This window comes from Vidua chalybeata, chromosome 7 (genome assembly GCF_026979565.1).
Source record: "Vidua chalybeata isolate OUT-0048 chromosome 7, bVidCha1 merged haplotype, whole genome shotgun sequence".
In the NCBI taxonomy this organism is placed as follows: Eukaryota; Metazoa; Chordata; class Aves; order Passeriformes; family Viduidae; genus Vidua; species Vidua chalybeata.
This window is the reverse complement of record NC_071536.1, coordinates 2,771,390-2,787,116: the sequence shown is the minus strand read 5'-3', so window position 1 is coordinate 2,787,116 and position 15,727 is coordinate 2,771,390. Positions and strand designations below refer to the sequence as shown.

The following is a 15,727-nucleotide window of genomic DNA, read 5'->3' as shown; positions in this document are numbered from 1 at the left end:
TGAACAACAGGAGCACGCAGAGAGGCTGCACACTATGATAAAGCTCAAACAACACCTCAGCTGACTCAAAATCAGAACTGAATGTGTTTCTGGTTAAGAGGGCAGCTTAATTTATATCTTAGAGCTGCAAAGGGGAAAAGAAATCTTCCTTAGCTGTGAACCACAGGTCCTGGAAACAGTCAACAGCTTTGCTCTTCCCCCAGCAGTTGTCTCCATCCCTCTCCTACGAGGAATGGGTTGATGGGTTGCCTCAGAGCCTTGTTTTGAACTGTTCTCCTTTATAATCTTCCTCTAATGCACAACTCCAGCTGTCAGTGGAAGGGGAAAGGTGATCAAATCAGCTTGTGAGGACTCCCTGCAGGAAGGTACAGCGTGTGCAACATGTGTAACACAAACCTGCAGTTCATTTAAAGTTCCCTTTTCCATCACCCTGCAAGCTGACACAGCTTTAGCTCCGCAGCAACATGGACGTATTCCAACTGCTTGGAAAGTGGAAAGGGTTGGTCACTTCCCAAAGGAAAGGAGAAGGGATTTGTGAGATCCCAAGCAATACTTCTGGTGCTGTACATCGCTTCCTTTCACAGTCTGTGTGACAACAATTCATCTTTGGGGTTGTACCACCCCCAAAGGCATCTTTTCCTGCCTAGACATTCCTTGGCACAAATAGGAAACAGCATCTCCTTCCCAACAGGCAACAAGCTGTGGTCTCACAGAGCAGAGGGGAATCAAGAAACTTCCTAGGATGAAATCCAGGCTGAGAGGTGTCTGGGAATTTCTCACTGACTTCAGGGAAAAGAGGTTGTCACCAGATCTATGGGAAGCTCAGGGAGAAGGCCATGTGTACAGGGGCACTTACCCACCCTGCAAGTAAATCCCCTTCACTTCCCCAAACTGCCTGGACCAGACTTTCCAGCCACATAAAGGAGTGTGAGACACGGATGCCAGCAGACAGTGGAAATTTTACACCTGGAGACATTCCTAACTCTTACACAAACAGCACCTGGAAGTGAATGCAGAGTAAAAAATGGATTTCCAGTTCTCCAAGAGTAAACCTACCTGAGGAAAGCACGAGACTGCTGCAAGCCCATGATTTCAGAGCTGTCGTGGAGCTGAACCTGTCTCAGGGTCTGGTTTTTGTTCCTTATTAATCACTTTCACGAGCCTTTGCACTTTTGGATTGCAGCCTGACTGGAAGCAGCAGACACTGGAAAGCTCAGAAAGCTTTTCAAAGTGTGAACACCCCCCACTCCCTGCTCTTGGAGAAGGTTTAATGCACTTCAGGTTTGCATCCAGACTTCCAGCGGCTGAGCCAAGCAGTCACCCCTCTCAGACACACAGGGTGTTCACCTGTCTGGGAGTTTCCAACCTGAAATCCAGACTTTCATCCTGAAGTATCTTTGGCAGAAGCAGGGCCAAGAGATCACCAGGTGCAAAGGAGCTGAGATGGTGCCCAGGGAAGACAGCGAACTACCAGGGCTGCTGATGGAAAAATCCACTTTCCATCCTTCCCCAGGGATCTCCTAGGATCCATTACCATCATCCCATAATTAGGTTGAGCAAGGAATGCCTGGCATTTGTTCCACAGCTCAGGAAATGTTTAGAAAGTCTCCAATAATGCCAAAAATCAAACGTGGATGAGCAAAGCTGCCTCTCAGCCAAAGGAGCCGGAGTGTGAGTGGGGAAGTGTCTCCCTCTCCCTCTCCTATTTTATTCTCCAGGAGTACAGTGAGGGCTATTCTCTCCTGGAAGCAGGAATCCAAAACACTCTGGTGTTTTGTGGACGGAGTGCAAAGGGAAGGTATGGATTCTCCTGTGCCAGGCAGCTTCCCATAAAGCAGCCATGAGGAAGCACTGGAGCTGAACTGAGGGGAAGCTGCAGGATCAGCCTTTCCAACTGACTGCTTCCCTCGCTCTCTCAAACCCCTCAACCAAAACATGGCATTCACCAGGCCAGACAGGAAGGGAAATGGGAAGAAAACCTCTCTCCCCACCACCACTCCTCTTTATAAAACTGCCACCCACCAAAGGCACGACCTTGAGGTTCCAGCCTGCCCTGGAACAGGGTGGCTGAGTTGGGGACAAGAGCTCCAGATTGTGTCATCAAGGGCCCAGCCTCCTCCACACAGTGCAGCATTCCCACATCTTTGATCCTGCCACAAAGGAAAAGAGAGCCAGGAGGGAGCAGGGCCATGCCACAGAGGGCTCCTGGGCTGCTCCATGGAGTTGCATTCAGGTGCTCTGGTCTCAGACATGTTACCAGCAGGCAAAATTGATTAAAATACTCTCTGGAGTAACTCCACGTGGTTGTCATGGATAACCCTGAGCTGAACAGCCTTTGCCCAGGACAGTGACAACAAGGTTGTGATGGGATGCCTGGAAGGAGGGAGAAGCCACCTTGCTGCTTGGGAGACCAGAAATGTGCCTTTCCTTCCCTCTCACACCTTGTGGTCACTCTGTGGTGACCAGTGACAGGAGGGAACGCCATGGAGATGTGTCAGGGGAGGGCCAGGCTGGAGATCAGGGAAAGCACCCAGAGGGTGCTGGACACTGCCCAGGCTCCCCAGGGAATGGGCACAGCCCTGAGGCTGCCAGATTTCCAGGAGGGTTTGGACAGCACTGCCAGGGAAGCCCAGGGTGGGAGGCACAGCCCTGCCCAGTGGCTTCCCTCCCCTGGGACTCCCACAGCCCAAGCCCCAGGTAACGAGGACATTGGAGTGTTGTGTGCCTGCTGGATGAAGATCCAGGGAGTGACCCCAATGGACAGGGAGCTGATGGGAATGGATCCTGGTGAGCTGGTGACGATGGGAGCTGCAGCAAGACCCACAACCATGACTTTGCCTTATTGTGCATCCCGATTCCCCACTGCAGGAGACACAAATGTGCCTGTAGGTGGCCCACAAACACTGGCTTATTAAAAAGAAAAAGGGAGGGAAAATCCCCCCCCAGAATGAATGCAGCGTCTGTCACCCTTTTGCAGAATTGTTATGTTTTTTGTGTGTAGTTGGTGCTTGTTTTCCAAAGATTTACATTTTTATGTGTGTGTCATTCGCTTTTCATGCATTTGGAGACCTCGGAGCTTAGAAATTCAAAACACTTGTCAGTCACGTCAATCCTTTTGGACAAAACAGAGCTGCCACTTGGATGGATTAAAAAAACCCCACAACAAAACAACAAACAAAACACACTTTTCTCTCAAGCTGTGACTCGGTCACCCTGCTCAATGCGGGCAAGACAATGTTCAGAGAAAGCAAAAAGAAAGATCTGAGTTTTCATACTCATCGGTGGAACTAAATTGATTAAGGTCATTTCCTAGGTAGGTTTGAAATCTTCTGCAACAATTTTTTTTCTTTTTTGAAAAGAAAAAGAAAAGCGTTCCCCCCCCACCCAGCCAAAAAAAAAAAAAAAAAAAAAGTGAAAAGTCACCACTGCAAAAACATTAAATCTGCTTGGGTAACTCAGAATATATGTTGGCAAGGCAACATATCTCAGCTTGAACAGTAAACCTGCTATGTCAGAGGCTCTGCCACATAAGAAAGAGCTTGGGTTTCAATATCTCATGCTGAATTTACTGCTTTTCAGCCTTTCACGGCCAAGTATTTGATGTCTCTCCTTTCACTGCTGCAATCGATAGGGTGACCTTACGAAAAAGTTTCCTGACCTTTGCTGTTGTCAGTATTGTTCTGCTAAAATGTAATTTAACTCTTTTTCTTTAGTCTGGAAATAGCACTGTACAGACAGCAAACACGAGAGGGGCTTGGGTTTTTTTTCCCCCCTTAACCTAAAGGCAAGAGGCACCATCCATCATCAGAGTTGGCTTCAAACCAGAGGATGACAAGAAGCATCATCTGCAGAGGGTCTGGTTGGTTTCCCAGTGCTTACTTTTTTAATAAGTTAAAAACCCCAAAAAGCCTTACTCTGAGGCTCATTCCAGTGCCATCCTGCTCAGTATTTTAGGATTGAGGGGTCTCCCTGGATTCACATCACTGGGATGTTGGCATCTCCTTGGCATTATGAAGTTACAGCATTTCCTTTACCTAAGGCCTTGCATGTATTTCATATAATAAAAACAAAGAGATCAAGACTTCTATGGGGAAAAAAATTCCTTTCAAACAGCAACTACCAAAGGGGAAGGAGGCTGATTTTTCTTGTGGCAGTGGATGTTGCAGAGTCAGCCACATGTTTTAGACTTACAGCTGGCTTATCCATGCCAGGATCTTTGGGAGCCTGGTTTGAATCCCATTCTAACCCTGTAATGCAAGTACTTTTGTGGGAGCAAACTGCCATGGTTATCCTCTGCTGTGCTGCTGTGATTTCATCTCTGAGTTCTGGCTGGATGTGGGTATTACTCTGCATTAGCCATGCAGATGCACACGTCGCCACTCACACCCATACATTTGCACAGGATTATGGCTGAAATTCCTGATCCTGCTTATAAAAAGCCCTATAAATCCCAGAGAGCTCCTTTTAAATCGGCAGCATTATCCTACTGTAAATCCGGGGTGTAAGTTGGAGCAGACTCTGGCTCAGATGCTCTTCAGCCACACATCCTAATGGAGCAGGGAGGCTAAAAGCAAACCCTGGGCTCTGCACACACCAGTACCCCCCAAAACCCATCCCCACCACATCATGCCCTGCTCAGCCCCATGCCCCTTCCCTTTTTAAAGTACCAGCTCCACTCTTGTCATGGAGAAACTCTCAGGAAGAGAATTAAGAGCTGGGCTTTGGCAGCACTGCCCCCGCCCCCACGTGCTTCAATATTGCTCACAGCTGAGTTATTTCTCGCTTCTTAGGAATTTTAACTGGCTTTTATGCTCAGTGAACTCGTGAAAAGAGAGTACCTAAAGTCAGCAGCGCTGAAACCATGAATTAGCACAAGGAGAAAGGGGCCAATAGGGTGTTTCTTGCAGTACATTATCTGCATAATGCCAGAGGAGCTGATTTAAGTCACTGTGCTACACCTGAACATCATTTATGGCTCATAAAAGGAAAGCTGTGTTTAAGGAACAATAAAGCAGCACTAAACTTTCTATGGAAGAAGAGAAATAAAGCCTTTCTCATGGAGCAGATGTATTTTTATTTGCTCAGTGCCTGCCTCTGAGGCACGTGGAGATGCTTTACCAGAAAGCCCAAGAGTTAAGCAGGAGGACTCGCTCCAGGTTATGGATTATGTTTGATTTGTGCTCATTTTTCCAGCCAAGACTTAACGCTGTGAATTTGGCCCTCTGGAAAAGATAAGATCTGAATCCCCATGGACACCTGTAGCTGTCAGAGGAGCAAGGGAGATCCCCAGGCACAGCAAGCCACAAAGCCACAGCAGGGAGGAGCAGGGACCCTTCATAAAACAGAACCACAGAATCATTTTGATGGTCTGGGAGGTCTTTTCAAAGAGCAGCCTGTGATTAATCCCCACTTGTCACCCAGCCCAGAGCACCGAGTGCCATGTCCAGTCTTTTCTTGAACACCTCCATCACTCCCCTGGGCAGCCCCTTCCAGTGCTTAACAACCTTTTCCATGAAGAAATTCTTCCTGAACTCCCCAAGTTCCAGGCTCGGGACATTTGGCCAAACAAAGTGACAGCAGCCATCACATCAATCACTCTAAGTCACAGTCACATCTCAGAATCTGACACCTATTTTCACTCACCTGCTATCTGCTGATAAATTCCCTCATTTCAGTCTCCAAGGAGTCCAGATCCACACTTTGGTCTCAGTGCAAACACCAGCTGGGGTATTGTGTCACACAGGAGAAACGCTTCCTAGAACACAGGAATTTTAGCTATTACACCCCTGCCAGTTTGATTTTTGAGAATTTTGACCGTGAAACCAGAGTCCTAATGAGAAATACACAATTACAAACTCCATCGCTCCTGTCCCTCTTCACTGTTCTGCCCTCCACCCATTTCCCATCCTCTGCCCACTACCACAGAGTTGTGGGACCCTGGGTCCACTCAGCAGTGCCAGTCCCTGGAGAGGACAGTGTTCCCACTTCCCAAACTGCTTGTATGGGGGGTGCTGCCTCCCAGCTCCACTTGTCCTTTCGAGGGACAAGGTGAGTCCTCAGCTCCAGGTTTTCCCATGAAGGAGCTGGAAAAGATCCATGTGTGCAAAGTACTGACAGCAAGAGTCCTGACCTTTCCCTGCTCCCTGTCTGACCCTGCTTTTGGAAAAGGCACCATCACACCACGATTCACCTCCCCAAGGAAGAGGCCTGGAGACTTTATCAGTGTGGTTTAAGCAGCAGGTCTGCAGGATTTCCCCAGCACTCAGCACCACCCGGGCTCTGTGCAGGGCTGACGCCGCTCTGTGAATACCAAACTGCAGAGGGAAAGAAAAAAAAAAGAAATTCTGTGAATTTCTGCCAGCATAAAGCTACAGCACCACGTGAGAACAACCCACTGCCTGAGAGGGAACCTGAACTGAAACAGTTCTGCTGCTCTAAGATGAGCAACACCCTGCAGGGGGACAGGAGCAGGATGCCAGAGCTGTATCCAGCACCTTGGGGAGGACACACAGCTGCACACAGAGATGCTGAGGGAAGGGAAGCAATGCCCAGCTAAACCAGGAGATTAATTTCTCAGCATTAACTCACTTCAAGTGTCAGCATGAGTGAGAACTTTCCTTGCAGCTCAGCAGCAGCTTAAGGTTAACAGGAAACTCAAAATACCCACAGTGCACAAGAAGCATCAGCACAAAAAGCTACGCCTGCTCTCCATCCTGACAGCTTCTCTGCAACCAGAAATCCTTTTTCTTTTGGGATTTCTCCCCATTTGGGAATGGACTGGTGCTTTTTTAGCAACACCAGTACAAGGAGGGGATGGCAGACTTAACATCTGTTTTTACAGGACGACCTTTGAGGAGGCAGTAATGGAACACGTAGAAAGAAACAAAATACACTCATTCCCAAATTGTTTGGCTGCTGGGATCGCAGAGGGATGAGGACATGCATGCACTGAACAGGAATTTAAGTGTAGCACTGCCCTGGAGCAGCAAACACCGCTGGGAGACATCACTGATGTGACATTAAATACCTTGTCCTGAGGTGAACACCATGATTCAAGTCCTTTGCTGGCTTAAAGCTCCACTTGAGGCATCCCACAGCGCCTGGATCCTGCCCCACTTGGACACTACGGCACTGCAAATCCCCAACAAAGGGAAGAGGAGATAAAAAGGGATTTAGTGCTGTCAGGACTGCTAACCCCCAATTCCATCGCCAGCAAAAACCACCGAGGGCTGAACCTGGATTAGTCCAAATATCCGCTCCATCTGCACGCTTCTGTATTTTCCTTCCCTGTGTTTATTTCTAAGCTACAAACACAGCTTTTCATCATTCCTAGCAGCTTTTACCTCATAAATCCATCACTTTTACCTTCCCCACCAGCACAGACCCATTCCTCCCACCCCTTCCCTGCTCACCATGCTCCAGTGCCATCTCCCATTCCTCCATCAGTTCTTTCTGGCCACCAAACACCAGAAAACTCTGACTGACCTGTCTGTTCCTGCACCAAAGGACTGAGGTGGCCTTGAGATTCCTCCTTTTTGACTTTTTTTTTTTAACCTGAGGAGAAGGCTGGCAAGTCAAACCACTGGTAGGCACAGCTTTTGTTTTTTTTTTTTTTCCTCAGATCTTTATTTTACAAAAATAACTTACAAATAGCGACAACTCTCAGCAGTAAGATCACTCACTCTGTGCAGGAGGATACAGCCTGGTGAAGCAGGGGTGTAGGAGTTAAGGACTCTGACAATAATGTTAATTTTAACATGATGGCAGCTATATTACACTACATATATTTCATGCTCCAGCATGTGGGTGTGACACCACATAAAGCCATGGTCCATAAAGTGTGCCAGCCAGGGAGGATGCTCCCAAGAGATCATTTCCATCCTATTTATCAGCATCCTCTTGGAGCTAAACAGCCACCTAACACTCAGACTACAGCACTCTGGATACACTCATCAGCAATATACTTCAAATACATGATAAAAATATATTTAACTTTCAAATACACTTGTATAAGGTACACCAAGAGGCAGAAAATAAAGTCTCGAGCTTTTAAATACAACACACTATATATATAAACATATACAAGGAGACAAGAGGGAATCAAGACATGGAAGGAGAAGCTTATCCGTGTTATCTATGGTACACAATGGCTTTGTCTGCTAGGAAGTCATTTCCATTTGCATAGCGTTGTTGAGGAGTCCACACTGGGCTAGGAGGAGAAAAGGTTTTCATTTTGGTACCACTTCCACTTTGCAACTGATCCTACTCTTAAATTACACTTTGTCCTCTCTCTTTTGTAGGCTGGAATTCACGCCGCGTTCGTAACACGCACATTGAAAGGAAGGGGTCAAAAAAAAAAAAAACAACAAACCGTAACACACAAAAAAAACCACATCAGGTCAGACAGTCAAGGAAGTTTCTTTCTGGGGTTGCAGTCATTTGGCATTTTGCTCCAGAGCTGAGTATTCTGCTTCTGACACTCTGGAGGCGTCGATGAGTTTAGTGAGGCCAGTTTTGGCAGAGTACTTGAAAATAAAGGCTTTCATGAGCTCGTATCTGTAGTTGCGGTTGATGAAGCTGTACAGGATGGGGTTGACGCAGCAGTGGACTAGGGAGAAACACTGAGTGATGTGGAGGGTGGCGTAGAGGAAGTTCTCCATCTGGCAGCTGAAGGGGATGAAATGAAGGCTGTAGAAGATGTCCAGCAGGACAGCCACATGGTAGGGCAGCCAGCACACCAGGAACACCACGACATAGGAGAAGATGATCTTCCCGTTGCTCTTCCGCTCCTGGTCGCTGGAGGTGGAGATGCTCTTGGCCAGGAGGAAATAAAACACGGCGATGATGGGAAAGGGGATGAGGAAGCCCAGCACCACGGAGATGAGCTCCATGCCAATCAACCACTCCTTGAAGCTCTCTTCGGGGTAAACGGGCCTGCAGTAGGTCTCGTTGTTGGAGGAGACCGTCTTGAGGTAATAGGTGTCTGGGAGGGACGCGGAGAAGGCCAGGAGCCACACCAGGATGCAGATGCAGCGGCGGATGATCTTCTTCTTGCGGCTGCTGGAGTTGGTGAAATAGGCGACCGAGAGGTAGCGGTCCACGCTCATGCACGCCAGGAAGAAGATGCTGCTGTACAAGTTGATGGAAAATATCAGGTGAGTTATCTTGCACGTGATTTCCCCCATGTGCCACTGGTTGTGCTGGACGAGCGAGACGACCCACACAGGCAGGGTGATCACGACGCACAGGTCGGCGATGGCCAGGTTGAAGATGTACAGGTGGGTTTCATAGCCGGTCATTTTGGCCTGGAGGTTGACCCACACCACCACCGAGTTGGCCACCAGGCCTATGACGAAGATGAAGATGTAGAAGAAGGACAGGGTGTAGAGCAGGGCGCTCTTGTTGAGCGTGCCAGGGCATGTTGTCGCATCCACCGTGATGCACTCGCCGTTGTTGCACGTCCAGTTGATCTCCGTCAAGTTGGCCGTCTCCAGGAAATCCAGGATGGAAGTCAAGTCAAGCGCGCTCATGGTCGCTCGGACTGGAACTCAAATGACCTAAAGGCAAAACAGGATTGAAAGAAATGACGTAAATTACGGAGCTATTTCTGCTGCCGTGTCACACCGGGACGCGCCGCTTCAGTAACATCCTGCTCTTGCCAGGCACCTTCCATTAAAGCACTCCATGGAGTAAAACAACCAAGACACTTAGCAAAACTCATCTGCTTGACAAAAGAGGAGCAGCATTAGGTTTTGTGCGATTTTTCCTTCTCTTCCAGCTCACATCTGACATCATCAAGTTGGCTATCGTCCCCGGGTGTGAAATCTGCGAAGTACACTGTGGCCAAATAAATGTCAGGCGACTAAATCTGTCTCCTCTGGCATAAATGATGCTCCTATCGCTTTCAGCAGGGGAATCTTTGAGCCATTTTATCTGCACTCCCTCAAGCACAGTAGAATTGATCTGGCTGATACATGGTACCATAAAACATTTACCACAGGCTCTGGTCAGCATCTTGTCAAGTTGTACAGATGCATAAAGTAGAAGTGGGGAACTAAGGGGCTTTGTACTCCTATCCAAACTTAAATTCTGCTCTGTCCTCCCTTCCCCTCTTCCCTCAAACTCTATTCTACAAAGAATTCCCTGCATTTAACAATTATTAACACAGTGTATAGAAAAGAAAAAAAAAACTCGGAGCTTGACTGCTGAGAAGATCTGCTGGTCTTAAGTTTTCTTTTTAGAAGAATGCTTTGATTTCAAAACACTCCCCCATCATGGTTGGCTCCACAACTGCCTCCTTCCACCCTTTTGCTTTTCTACATCTACTTTTGCTGCCTCTTCAGCGCTTTCTTCTACCTGCAGGCAGTGGACAAAGCAACTTGTTAACTTCCTCACCAGCAGAAAGAAAAGGCCCTTAATGGCTCACACAAAACCCCAAGTGGGGCTGCTAATTGCCCTCTTGCTTTTGGGGAGGTATAAAAATGCTGTCCCCCTCCCTGGGACCCTCAGTACCACCCACAGCCCCAGGCCTGTGCCCACCATGCTTCGGCCAGGCCAGTTTTGGAGCGGAGGATCCAGCCTGGGACACGCTAAAATAAAGCTGCAGAGGTGGGTTTGCAAGGGATGGATCCTTGTTCCCTCATGGCTTCACCTGAGCTGGAGCCATCAGCTCAGCCAGCACACCCATGGACACATCCAGCATCCCCAACAATGGTCACCTTGCTCTTCCCTGTGACCACAGCCCCAGAAGGAAAGGGACCAGCCTGGGGCAAAGCCAGTGTGGCCAAGTGACCAGAGAGCAACAGGGGATCTCCAAATATCCCTGACCCCACCACAGGATCTCTTGGTGGGGTTTCCAGGAGCACAGAGGGGAGGTAAGCTGGAAAAAACTCGGATGTGTTGAATACCCTCTTCTCACCCCCTCTCCCCAAAATGGGACCTTGGTTGAAACAGCACTTCTCCTTCTGCATAATCGGCTCTTCCCAAAGCTCCCACCCTCCTGCCTGTCAGGGACAGAGGCTACGGAAGAGAAGGGAGATAAGGGGGGAGATTACCCGAGAGGACTCAAGGCACTATTGTCCCAACAGAGGGGAAGCTGGTGGCACTAACAATGAGGGGGGCCCTGCACACATTCAGGGGAGATCAAATCTCTCCACAAACAGGCCCAAATTGGCCCCGTGAGGAGATCTGGTCTATGGCTTTCATCCTGCTGGCCTGATGAAAGACGGAGCCGAGATTCGAACCAAATTAAGCACGGATTTTGCTAAAGCACTGGCTAAATAGGGAGCTGAGCCCGTGGCAGCTCTCCACCCTAGGACAGCCGATCCTGTGCTCATCTCGGGAAAGCAGAGAGTGATTTAACTCACACTATGCAGGGCAGAAGGGCTGATCCACCCCCCAGAGCTGCCAGCACCACCCTGGTGGTGGATGCACCCCCTGGATGTTCACTTCATCCCAGGGCTCCAAGTGGGACAGAGGGATGGGGCTCCATCCATCTTTCCGACCCTCTCACACACAGGAGATGCGGCACCATCCCCAAGTCCCTGTACTTCAAAATTCAGCAGCAATTAAAGCAAACTCCCTAAAAGCCACAAAAACTTCCAGCCCCATGGCAAAGGCCACCGGCTCCTGCTGGTATTTTGGAGCAGGAGCACTACCCCACTACCCCCCTGACACCCCACAGAAGTAGCATGGGTGGGCCTGGGCTTCTCTGGAAAGGCACGTGGTCTAAAACAAGAGGAACAGGCTCACTCCACATCCCAAGACCCCAATTCAGGACAGGACTGTGACCACCCAGCACCAGCAAGCCTCCAGCACATACCTCACGGAGAAGAAACTCAAAGCTGGCTGAGGGGTGTCAGATTCCGACAGAGAGGCAGAAGCAGGGCAGCAGAGAGCCCTTGAAGCTGGGGATACCACGGCCACCACAATCGCAGCTGCTGGCTCAGAGCCACCCTGGGGACGTTAGGGAGCACGAAGGATGCTCAGCCCGATCCCAGCCCACGGCTGCTGCACACACGTGCATCCATCTGCCTGCGCCTTTCGCATCCCCAGCGCGGCAATAAAAACCCGAAACCGAGCCGGCCTCCCAGGCTCCAGGTCCCGCCGGGGAGGAGGGCTGTGCTCACGGATTACAGCCCCACAAACCGGGCTGTAGTCTGGGATTAGCTGCTGTAACCTGAGCTCCGACTCCCACCCAGATTAGCTGGGAGGTACGGGGGGGACCCACCAGACAAACTCAATAAAGCCACTCCGTGCTCCTAAAAAAAACGCCTTCAGCGCTCTCTGCAGACAGCACAGCATCCGAAAAACTCGTGAAGGAAGCTGGGACCGTAATTCGTGTCCACGACACTGCAAAACTCCTACAGGCCATCACCCCTTCACCCGGCAGGCACAAGTGCTGAGTCCAGTCGCTGCTAGTTTACAAGAGTTAGGACAAGAAGGAAAGGAGACGCACCCAAAATCCTGCTCCAGACACCCAGAGCTGTCCCTGGAGCTGATGCAGCCTGCAGGATTGCACCCTCCCCATCCCACCTCCCGCCCAGGACCCTCTGCAGGCTGTGACAAAGTAAACAGGCACCAGCATCCCTGCCCAGGAGGGCAGCCCAGCGTCCAAGCCCTCAGCAATTTGGGGAGCTTCCCAGAGCATCCCACAGCCCGCTCCTGCCCGCACTCAGACCTGCCTCCCGACTGCTCAGGGGTGTGGGCAAATCGGCCTTTGCCCTTCCCGAATGGAGAAGGAAAGGAGCCACGCCAGGGAAAGTCAGGACCGCTGGGCGGGCTGTCACTCGCACAGCTTCAGCCCTGCCGTGCCCCGGCTCCTCAGCGTGAGGGGGCTGCCACCACCAGAGGACAGCCATGCCCGCAAGGGGCTTTGCGAGACCGAGCCCGGCACATTCAAACTCTCCGGCAGTTCCGAGCTGAAGAAACAAACAACAAGCGCAGGGGAAGGAACGGAGCCGAGGACCGCACCTGGGCGCGCAAGGGCACCCACAGGGGAGCCACAGGCGGCCGCTCCGAGCTCCCCCAGACCCTCCCGCCACGGGAAACCCGGGTGGGGACAAGCCGGAGAGGCTCCCCCCACCCCGAGCGAGCCCAGAGGGGCGCGGGGGAGGCTGCGAGCGCTCAGGGGGAACCGGGCCGGCCGCGCCGCGACCCCTCACGGGTCCCGCAGCCCCGCGGGGCTCCCCCGGTGCCGCCCTTACCTCGGGGCCTGGCGGCAGCGCTGCCCGAGCGAGTGAGCGCGGCCCCGCCGCCGCCGCCGCCTTATATCGGCCGTGAGGGGAGCCCGCCTCCCGGGGGCGGCTCCGGCGGCCCGGCTCGGATCGGCCCAGCCCCGGCACGGCCCCAAAGGCGTTCAGCCCAGCCCCGGCACGGTCAGGGATCAGCTCAGCCCAGCCCCGGCTCGGCCGGGGATCAGCTCAGCCCAGCCCCGGCTCGGCCCCGGCCCCGCCCGGGTCTCCGGGAACGGGAGCGAGGGGTGCGGGCACCCGGGGTAGGAGAGGGGTGATGCCGGCACTGAGGGAGAGATGAGGAGGGGAAGAAGGGAGGAGAAAGAGAGAGGGAAAAGACGGGGAAAGAGAGAAAATGAGGAGAGAAGGAGAGAAGGGAAAGAGAGAAAATGAGGAGAGAAAGAGAAAGAGAAAGGGAAAAGCGGGGGAAAGAGAGAGGTGGAAGCCAGGGAAGGAGAGAAAAAGAACTAGAGAAAGAGAGAGGAAAAAGGGGCATAAAAAGGAGAGGAGAGAAACAGAGAGGAAAAAGGAGAGAAAAAGAGAAGTAAGGAAAAAGGAGAGATAAAAGGGGAAAAAAAGAGGGCAAAGGAGAGCAAAAACAGAAGAAAAGAGGAAGGACAAAAAGATAAATAAAGGGAGGGGAAAAAGGAGAGAAAAGGAGTGAGAAAGCAAAAGAAAAGAGAAAAAAGAAATGGAGGAAAAATGAGAAAAAGAGAGAGGGAAAGATGAAAATAGAAAAAGAGAGGAAAAATGAGAAAAGGAGAGGAAAGACAAAAGAGAAAAATGGAAAAAATATAGAAAAGAGAAGGAAGAAGAGAAGTAGAGAAAAGAGAAAGCAGAGAAAGAGGGGTAAAGAGAAAAATAAAAAGAAGGGTGAAAAAGAGAAAAAGAAAATGTGGGAAAAGAGAAAAAAGGAGAGAAAATAAAAAGAGAAAAAGATGAGAAAAAATACAGAAGAAGAGAGGGGAGGGGAAAATATGATGAAAGAGAAGGGGAGAAAGAGAAAATAGAGGAAATGGGGAGAGCAAAAATATTTTAAAAGGTGAAAAAGCAGAAAAAATATGTAAGAGGAAAAAAATTTCATCAGCATGTCTGTAGTTGTTTTCTATTTTCATTTGTTTCTTCCCTGCCACAATAAAGTATTGGGGTAGACAAGGTAAGGGGAGGCAGCAGATCCTCATCTCTGCTCCCTCCCAAGGGCATGAAAAACTAAGGCCAAGAAAAAGCAGCAAGAAGCCAGGGAGTCACTGAGTCCAAGTGAAAATCTCCTTCCTTGGGAATCAAAAAAAAAAAAAAAAAATAGAAACTTCCACGGACACTGAAGAGTTTGATCTGCAATCTTAGAAGAAGCTTAGATTAATGTAAAAATGCAATACACAGACATTAAGCAGGGAAACCATAAACTTGTATTTCTATAGTGGTAATTAAGAATATGCCTTAAGTGAGAAATTGTATGGATAAGATAGTGAAGGGTTATAATGTCGGGGTGTCATTGTATAAGTAACTAAGAGTTTAGAAGTTATGGTAGAAGCATATGTGTGTATGTGAGTTAGAAGCCCATTAGATAAAAGTATCCACAGTGCAGCAGAAATAAGTAAAAGTGATAGGTTAGAAAAGCAAAATAAACCCTGTGACAACTGTCTGTTAGTTTAGAAACTTATATATTGTCTTGTAATGAAGAACTTGTGACTGCTCTTGAGCTATGGCTGACTGCTTGCTTGTTTACAATCTCACAGCCTCTGAGACTGATGTTAATCTGAGCAACGAATCGTTCTTAGCCCAAAAATTGTCCCATCCCTTTATTACAATAATTCTGAGGGAAAGGGGGGCTCAGGCAGGCTGGCTGTCCCAGGATTAGTTGTCCATCCACCTGCCCAGCCCTGCCAGCTGCCAGGGGTCTCCACCCGGCTGCTCCCAAAACACCAGGTGAGCTCAGCCCCCGAACCCTCCCCCTGAGCCCACACCGCCCTACAGCTGCTAAATCACCTCAGCAGGGCTGAGCCACTGCCCAGCCAGCACACGCAGCTCAGCTGACACCTTTGAACCACGACTTTTTAAAAGATACAGGGCTAAAGTTTAGCCCTTGAACCTGCCCCCAGAAAGCACGTATTTGGTTTCCCAAAAAAACACATAATCCTATATCCACAGGCAATTAACAGGACAAGGAGGAATGGCTTCAAGCTGAGAGTAGGTTTAGATGGGATATTGGGGAAAAAAATCTTCCCTGGGAGGGTGATGAGGCCCTGGCACAGAAAAGCTGTGGCTGCCCCATCCCTGGAAGTGTTCCAGACCAGGCTGGATGGGGCTTGGAGCAACCTGGGATATTGGAAGGTGTGGCACTGGATGGGCTTTGGGGTCCTTTCTGGTTTGGGTGCCAGGGAACAAGAACAGAGGGATGAGTCTCCCACCATCCCATGGATGGAAAGGGTGGGATGTAAAGTGTCTCATCTCCCTTCCTGACCCCTGCTCTCCCTGGGTGAGGTCTTCCCAACTTC

At 50.0% G+C, this 15,727-nt stretch overlaps 1 protein-coding gene and 1 long non-coding RNA gene across 6 annotated transcripts in view; both read right to left on the bottom strand.

Moving 5' to 3' along the window:
* Positions 1-5,647: 5,647 nt before the first annotated feature.
* LOC128790947 (uncharacterized) lies at positions 5,648-7,125 on the bottom strand. The gene is made up of 3 exons (XR_008431916.1): positions 7,028-7,125; positions 6,191-6,314; positions 5,648-5,755 (listed from the first exon to the last, which is right to left on the bottom strand). It is a non-coding gene; the product is annotated as an uncharacterized LOC128790947 (long non-coding RNA).
* Positions 7,126-7,970: 845 nt separating this feature from the next.
* Positions 7,971-15,727, bottom strand: part of ACKR3 (atypical chemokine receptor 3) — a 43,252-nt gene continuing 35,495 nt past the window's right edge. For 3 of the 5 annotated variants that reach the window (XM_053947737.1, XM_053947740.1, XM_053947738.1), the window contains one exon: positions 7,971-9,557. In XM_053947737.1, the coding sequence (XP_053803712.1) occupies positions 8,436-9,530 (1,095 nt within the window). In that variant the 5' untranslated portion in view covers positions 9,531-9,557 and the 3' untranslated portion in view covers positions 7,971-8,435. Of the gene's footprint in view, positions 9,558-11,821; positions 12,123-13,205; positions 13,308-15,727 lie in introns of those variants that run through there. The other 2 variants (XM_053947736.1, XM_053947741.1) reach the window with 2 other exon arrangements.